The following is an 8,088-nucleotide window of genomic DNA, read 5'->3' on the forward strand; positions in this document are numbered from 1 at the left end:
CGAGCCGGAGGTAGGAGGACAAGTGGTCCGAGTGCCTCTCGCTGATGGGCAAGAGCCTCTAACGGAGAGCAGAGGTGCACGGACAGACGGCTGCGTGGAGAGGAGCGCGCTGGTCCGGCCCTGAGCCGCCACGAGCCCGGAGCTGGCGTGCACTTTGCTGCCAAGGCGAAAACTACCGCAGGAGAGCGGTGGAAGAAAATACAACACAAAACCATGGCGAGAAAGTCTGTTTGTACCGCTGCAGCTTGTCATTGCGACCGTACCGGTGAATCTTATCCGTGTGCTGGGCTGGGACCAGCTGCGCCCGTGCACTCTAAAAACGCTGTTTATGGGGCAAAAGCTCATGGACTGCGGTCCCTGGGAGAGCGTTTCTGGTGGTCAGGGGTGCAAAGCCCCCTCGCTCCCTGGAGCACCCCGGTGTCAGGATGCTTTCGGTGGCGGGTGAGGACAACCGCGGTGCCCAGAGGCGCGCTGGGGAGGACCTGGCACCCCGATACCGCGACCTCGCGTCAAGGGTTTGTGCGTTTGGGCGTCGTGTTCTGTTCAGTGAAAAGAAAGGTTCTCTGGTTTGTGTCAGCAGCGAGCCTGCAGTGCCTGCTGCGCTTCTCAGGTGGGGTCTCACCTTGTCTGGAGGGTCTCAAGGGGATGGGGATGGAGGTGGCGGAAGGAAACAGGGCAGGATGAAAGGAATTCCTCTCGGGAAATGGTTGGTTGGCTTCGGCTGGGAACTTGTGCTCTCGGATCAAGAAAAAGCATAACGCTCTACCTGGGGCAAACACAGAGCAGAAGTCCTGCCTAGGCAGGCGAAGCTGGACACTGCCAGCATCATCCCAGAAAGTGTCTCCTGATGGGACTCCTCGGGCAGTGGACTCCGGAAGGGCCCGCAGGTGACCAGCCACCATCGTGCAACGACCAGCACTTGGCCATGGTTCGGTCCAGGGTTGCACAGGCGGTAGTAGGGCTAGATGTGCTCAATGATTTGCTCCGTCGTATAAATTAGTGAAATAAACCTTGGAACTGGAATAGAAGATGAACGTTCCTCGTTATGATGCGGAGCTTTTGATCTGTGTCGTCCTGCTCTGTCCCCGTTCTCCCCCTGCAACGAACAAACGCCACGCTGTTCGTGCCCACACTACATGCCCGCCAAGTCCCTGTTAACAACCTCTTAATTTGGGGGGGGTCCCACATTAGTACAAATCACTGGGAAGAGCAAAAACTGCCATGGTGCCATTTTATGCAGATTAATATGCAAATCGGGAGGCAAATGCGTCCAAGGAATGTAGGTCGCGGTGGAAACGTGCGGAGCGGGAGGAGAAAGGGACAAGCAATGGGGACGTAGGGGACGGTCTCAAAAGGGCTCCTCTGCCTTCAGCCGGTGGCTGCAGCTCCTGTTGGGTCTCCTGGAGTTACTCAGAGACCCTTCCACTGGACCTTGGTTTTGTGACGAAGCTGAAGTCTCGTAAAGACTCCTTTGCGGTGCAGGAGCGGCGTTTCCCGGGGCTTTTGTAGAACAGGCGTTTTTCTACGCGGCACTCACAAGGGAACGGAGGCGGCCAAAAATCTATTTGAGCCTGACCACGACCGCACTGCCTCACGCTGCTCAAACAGACGCTTCCGGGAGGACAAAGTCTGTCCCTTTGTACAGAGACGCGGCTTGAAGCTTGTTTGCAAACCTCTTCAGTGCAGGTTTGTGAGCTGATACGTTCCTCAGAACAAAATGTGCCGAGGAATGGACGAACCGAGTTATCTTTAGAAAGGCAAGCTGAGCCAGGGTCAGGCAAACATTAGCTTTGCTGCTCTCCGATGCTGCGAAACGAAAATCCAAGCCAGTTTTATTTGCGTAGGCGCTCCACTGAATGCGCAGCATTCACAGGTTGCGGATGACGCTGCTCGTGCTGCCTACAGGTCTAAAAAAATTATCTTGATTTCCATTTGGAATATCAGTACTGTGTGCTTTAAAGAAGTGACCAGGGTGATTATCTCCATTTTATAGCAGGAAACCAGACGTGGCACGTAGGCAGGCTAGTAACCAAGGCAAACTACAACCCTGAGCTGGTCCTGAGCCTCACCCGCACCTTCCATCTCCAGCCCTCGGCAGCTGCCAGCCTTCCCCCACCACACAAGCCATCTCCACCGGGCAGGAGCGGAGGCCAGGGGCTCGGGTTTTTTGTTTTTATCCTCTGCTGCAATCAGCTTTGATGATGTGGAAGGCAGCTCCTGGCTCCAGGCTGGGCCAGAGGTTCAAAAGGCTGCTTGCCCAGCCCGTGGCGCAGAGGCTCTGCCCGGGGCCAGCGCGCTGACGGGAGCCGCAGTCCGCTCCGCTCCGTCGCCTGCGAGAGCATCCTGGCTGAACCTCACAGCTCTCACTCATTCGGGTGAAAATCCTACTGCGCTCAGCCAGATTTGGGCTTGACACAGTGAAATTACGGAGAATCTAGCAAGCTGCGGGATTCATAAAACAGTCCCAGCCCCGGTCTCTGCCAGGAAAACACTCCCGTGATGGTCCTACGGTGTGCCTTCCAGAGCATAAAGTGCAAGATAGGAAACCAAAACCCAGAAAGGCCGACGGACTGGTTTTAGTTCAAACTAAAGGCGGCGTATCTTTTTGCGAGATTACAGCAGCGCATTCTCAGTACCTCTCAGTATTTGTTTGCACCTGGAGTCTTACGGCGCTGGGGATACTAATCACAGCCTGCCTCCGTACTATCTTTTCCTTCATCTGCTCAGCAAGGAGGAGGAATGAGCTGAGTCACCGCACAAACTTGTTGGCGGAGCCCGGCTCACCCCACCCACGGCACCCGACCTCGCGAGCTCCCCACCTTTGTGTCGCAACCTTCCCAAACCTTCCTACCCAGCCCCCGAGCCCCTCCCCGGGGAAGGCTGTAAGGGCGAGGGCCCCGCTGTCGGTGCTGGGCGTTCTTCTGTCGCGCTAGCTCATCGCCGTGACACCTCCGAGGAAGGAGCAGCGCACAATTTCCTTGATGATACACGTTGCAATGAAGTCTTATCTCAGCCGTGGCTTCTTGCTTTTCCTTTGACACAACACAGGAGCAACGAAACCTCCTCCCTACTTCCCTTATGGCGCAGTCATAATCACGCTTTGCAGGCTGGTCGGTTGGGTTTTTTTAAGGAGAAAACACTGCAATCCTTGAACCTTGCCTCTGACTCAACTAGGCTTTACTCAGAATTAGCACGAAAAATTCAGCTATGCGATTTCAGCAGGTATCAAGCACATATCCATAACTAACGAACAAACTTCCCAGTAAGACGGAGTCAAACTGGCGAGTGTTTCCCGTTCACACGGAATCAGAACGCTTCTACCAGGCAACACGAACACACACGCGCGCTTCTGTGGTTTCAGGAAATACAGGAAAAAAAAAAAAAAGTGTTTAATGTCAGTAAACTTGGAAAGACTTTTTTAAAACAGAGCGACAGGCTTTTTGGGTTTTTTTCCTGGAACTCTGCGAGCTGACACAGTGCAGCACAAATCAAGGTCTCAAACGACCACGCTGGTCAATGGTCACACCAACAGCTATGGAGCAAATAGGATTTTATTATTTTTTTTTTTTAAACCCTACTCCAGATATAGAAGTCATAAGGTGCTTGATCATTAACGTTTGCTTAACAACTTAATGAGTTCAATACGGAAGCAGATCGGTGCAGAATAATCCGGTCCCTTCCGAGAGCAGATGGATCAGACCCCTCTGCAATCGCTGATGACGCTCGCAAGGAATGTCACCAACTCCAGGGACTGCGGGGAGAACGTTTTAAAGTAAAGGAGAGCAGTGCCTCCACCTTCGGCGCGGTCCTACAGCATTCCTTGCGTTTGGGAGAAGCCAATTAGAAGTACTAGGCTTAATTCAAGGCTGAAAAAGAAACATTCCTGAAGTCACTGACTTGGAAAGAGAGACAAAGCATGCAAACAAGTGTTTCAGTACGGAAACCAAAGCACCTGACGGGGCTGAAAAGCAGAGCAAGCGCAGCATTGCCATCACCTTTGTCACCTCTGAATGACGCAGGTTTTTTAGTTACGTTTTTAGAGAAAACGCGACGGTTTGGCAGACTGGCCCCAGGAGTCGGACAGTTTCTGTTCTTAGCTCTGCCTCTTCGCATTAACTTTACCCAAACGGTAATTAAGAAAAAAAATCATCTCACTGCGAGTGTGTTACTTAACCTGCAGTTAGCATGCTTTTTGGAGCTATGTGCAGTTCTATGTATAGAACAATTATGTTTATAACATAAAAGAACAAAAAGAAGAGTTAGTTTTAGGTCAATGATTCATGCTGTTGAGATAAACGTTGCTTTAAGAGGTCATGCAGACATTCTATCATGAAACACCTAACATAACATAAAGCCCAATTTTTATAAATATTTATTGTAAATAGGTCAAAATCAAAGGCCAAGTTTTAAGTAAAAAGAATCTGACATACGAGCCTAACTTTGTTGCCAGTTGGCTGCTCAGAAACTCTGCAGGATCCAATTCACAGTTTTTCAGTTCAGTTTTTCACTATCAAATATCAACAAGGCTTTTATTCAGATTAAGTGATTGAATTATAGTCAAGTTTAAATGTTCACAGTATCATCAAGACATGTGGGTAGTACCACCCGGTTAAAAAGTCTTTCGGAAAGAGAAAAAAAGGAAATTTAAAACGCTAACCTAGCTTTCCAACTGAGGTAGACAGGTCATGGTGACTTGCGTTTTTTCTTTTTTTAAATCTATTCATCTAATGAAATGCTTTAGGCAACAATTGAGATTGTTATGTTAGTATTTCTGATAGCGAGAAGCTTTGTTTTGAAAAAGTTAAGTACACAATCTTTTTTAAATAGAAATATTCCTCTTCTGTTACCAAAATAATCAGAAACATCATAGAAAACTATGCATCTTTCCTCTAAGAATTTAAGCCTGCTATATAACAAGCCACGCTGAAGTAGCCAGCTACCCGCTCGCTGTTCACAGTGTAGAATACGCAGTTCTTTACCCTCCTTTTGCTCTCCGGCTGAGGAAGAGAGATCAAGACGGCTGCACCTCAAGCATTTTAACCTGCCTACACGCACAGAGGTCGTTTCAGTTTGTCGAGCATTAAGTTTGCGGTCTCCACCGATGCATCGGCACGACGGTACCTACGGCATTCGTGACGCTCCCTCTCCACAGGTGTCTGTGAGCTGGGTTTCATCCAGCGGCCTCTGGAGCCAGACCCTATCGCTGATTTAGTTAAACATCCAAAAAGACAGACGCGGAGAGAAGAAATCCAAGCTGCTTCTGCGAGAGAAAATCGAGACACCCCCCGCCCCCCCCAGTCACATTATTAAACAATTTTGATCCCAAGAAGGCAGAGAGGCTAGCGGCCAAAGAACAGCTCAGAGATGGGTCTGTGTTTCACGATGACCTCCTCTTCCTCCTCCTCCATTACGTCGGAGAGGGAGGAATACGAAGGGAAGCCCCTTCTGGTCTTTCGCTTCCTCCTTGGGCCCGTAGTGGCAGCCAGGAGCTTGTTTAAGGACGAGGGCTTCCTTAAACCTTTGGTGAGGTCACAGAAAGCCATGTCATCGGATATGACCCCCAGGAAAGTGCTCGTGGAGCTCAAGATGGAAGCCGCAATCTTTGCGGTCTTCTTGATGGGCGCGGAGGGCTCCGCGCTGTGGGAGAGGCTGGGGTCCCCCAGCAAGCGCCTGATGGCGGGGGAGGCCCCTTCCTTTAAGTACTGGTGTGGCTTCTTCCCGCTGTAGTCCCTCAGGTCGGTCTTGGCGTGGTAGCTGTAGACCAGCGTGGTGATGATCTTCTCTTGGCCGTGTATGGCGGCCAGGTGCAGCGCCGTGTAGCCGCCGTGCGACCTGGCGTCCACGTTGACGCGGGTCCCCCCCTTCTCGGCCACCGTGATGATTTTTGTCACCATTTCGCAGTCGCCGCTCTTGGCGGCCCAGTGCAGGGCGGTGAAGCCCGAGATGAAGTCCCGGCGGGCCGCCAAGCTGGCGTCGTCCAGCAGCAACCCGTGGAGCTGCTGCGTCCACTGCCCGCCGGCCACCATCACCAGCCACCGGTGCTCGGTCTCCTCCAGCGACGCCGGCGGCGTCTCCTCGCCGGCCCGATGGTTCTTGGGCCCTCGCTGCAGGCTGGGTGAGTGAGACCCGGCCTCCTCCTCCTCCTCCTCCGGCACGGGGGGCATGCGGGGGCCCGGCTGCTCCTGCGGCCCCGGGGCCGCGGCGGCGGGGGGCGGCAGGCAGCGCACGGGCAGCATGCAGGGCTTGGGGAGCGGCTCCCGCCGCGCCCCCGCCGCCGCGGCGGGCAGGGGCAGGGGCACCTCGCCCCCGCCGCACTGGAAAAGGCCTCGCAGCTCGGAGACGGCCCGCGACAGCCGCAGCTCCTCGGGGGGGTCCGGCCAGGGCCGCGGGACGGGGTCGGAGTCGGAGACGGGGCTGGGATCGGAGTCGGGGCCAAGGTCGGGGTCGGAGCCGGGGTCGGGGTTGGAGATGGAGACGGGGACGGGGCTGGGATTGGAGATGGAGATGGGGACGGGGATGGAGTCAGGGCCAAGGTCGGGGTCGGAGCTGGGGTCGGAGTCAGAGACGGGGTCGGGGTTGGAGATGGAGACGGGGACGGGGCTGGGATTGGAGACGGAGATGGGGCCGGGGACGGAGTCAGGGCCAAGGTCAGGGTCAGGGCTGGGGCCGGGGTCGGAGACGGGGCCGGGGCTGGGATCAGAGTTGGGGCCAGGGCTGCAGTTGGGGCCAAGGTCGGGGTCGGAGCCGGGGTTGGAGTCGGAGCTGGGGTCGGGGCTGGGGCCAGGGTTGGAGAGGGAGAGGGGGCTGGGGTCGGAGACGGGGTCGGGGCTGGGGTTGGGATCGGAGATGGAGACGGGGCCGGGGACGGAGTCGGGGCCAAGGTCAGGGTCGGAGATGGGGCCGGGGTTGGGGCTGGGGCCGGGGTCGGAGACGGGGCGGGAGCCGGGATCGGGGCCGGGATCAGAGCCGGAGTCGGGGCTGGAGACGGGATCGGGGCCGGGGTCGGGGTCGGGGCTGGGATCGGAGACGGGGCCGGGGCCGGAGTTGGAGACGGGGCCGGAGACGGGATCGGGGTCGGAGCCGGCGTCGGAGCCGCAGTTGGAGTCGGGATCGGGATCGGGGTCGGAGTCGGAGCCGGGGTCGGGGTCGGAGCCGGGGTCGGGGTCGGGGCCGGGGCCGGGGTCGGGGTCGGAGCCGGGATCGGGGTCGGGGCCGGGGTCGGGGTCGGGGTCGGAGCCGCCGCCATCGCCCCTGGGCTCCAGCGCGTCCCCGGTCGGCGGGGCGAGGCGCAGCTCCCGCCGCAGAACGACCCACGGGGCTCCGTCGCGCTCCTTCACCACCGCCACGGCGTTCACCGTCGCCTTGAAGCGCTCCCGCCGCTCCCGCCGCGCCGCCGCGTCCCCGCCGGCCTCCAGCAGCGGCCGGAAGGCGCTCACCAGCTCGGCCTTGCGCACCCGCCCGCCGCGCTCCCGCAGGAAGCCCAGCACGGCGGCCGGGCCGCTGCCGGGCTCCGCCATCCCGCCGCCACAGGTGCCCGGGCCGCCGCCGGGAGCCCGGGAGCCGCCCGGCCGCGGGGCTCTGCAGGCAGCCGGCACCGGCACCGAGCGCGTCCCCCGCGGCCGCTCCCGCTGAGGTGATGGGCCCGGCCCGCCCCGCCCGCGGCCCCGCCGCCTGAGGGAGCGGAGCGGAGCGGAGCGGAGCGGCACCGGCTCCTCCTGCTCCGCCCGCGGGGCGGGGCTGCGGGGCCGCCCGGGCACGGACCTGGCCCCGGACCTGGCCCTGGCTCCGGCCCCGTTCCTGGCCCCGGACCCGTTCCTGGCCCCGGACCCGTTCCTGGCCCTGGCTCCGGCCCCGGCCCCGGCTTCGGTCCCGGCCGTGGCCCCGGCCCTTTCCCTGTCCCTGTCCCCGGCCCTGTCCCCCTCCCTGTCCCTGTCCCCGTCCCTGTCCCCGTCCCCGTCCCTTTCCCCGTCCCCGTCCCCGTCCCTGTCCCCGTCCCTGTCCCCGTCCCCGTCCCTTTCCCCGTCCCCGTCCCCGTCCCCATCCCTGTCCCCGTCCCTGTCCCTGTCCCCGTCCCTTTCCCCATCCCCG

General features: G+C 58.2%; 1 protein-coding gene across 1 annotated transcript; it reads right to left on the reverse strand.

The window, feature by feature from the left end:
* Positions 1 to 5,339: 5,339 nt before the first annotated feature.
* Positions 5,340 to 7,517, reverse strand: SOWAHA (sosondowah ankyrin repeat domain family member A). The gene is made up of 2 exons (XM_075715605.1): positions 7,193 to 7,517; positions 5,340 to 6,388 (listed from the first exon to the last, which is right to left on the reverse strand). The coding sequence occupies exons 1-2, from the start codon at positions 7,515 to 7,517 to the stop codon at positions 5,340 to 5,342; spliced, it is 1,374 nt and encodes a 457-aa protein (XP_075571720.1).
* Positions 7,518 to 8,088: the final 571 nt, after the last annotated feature.

This window comes from Pelecanus crispus, chromosome 8 (genome assembly GCF_030463565.1).
Source record: "Pelecanus crispus isolate bPelCri1 chromosome 8, bPelCri1.pri, whole genome shotgun sequence".
NCBI lineage: Eukaryota > Metazoa > Chordata > Aves > Pelecaniformes > Pelecanidae > Pelecanus > Pelecanus crispus.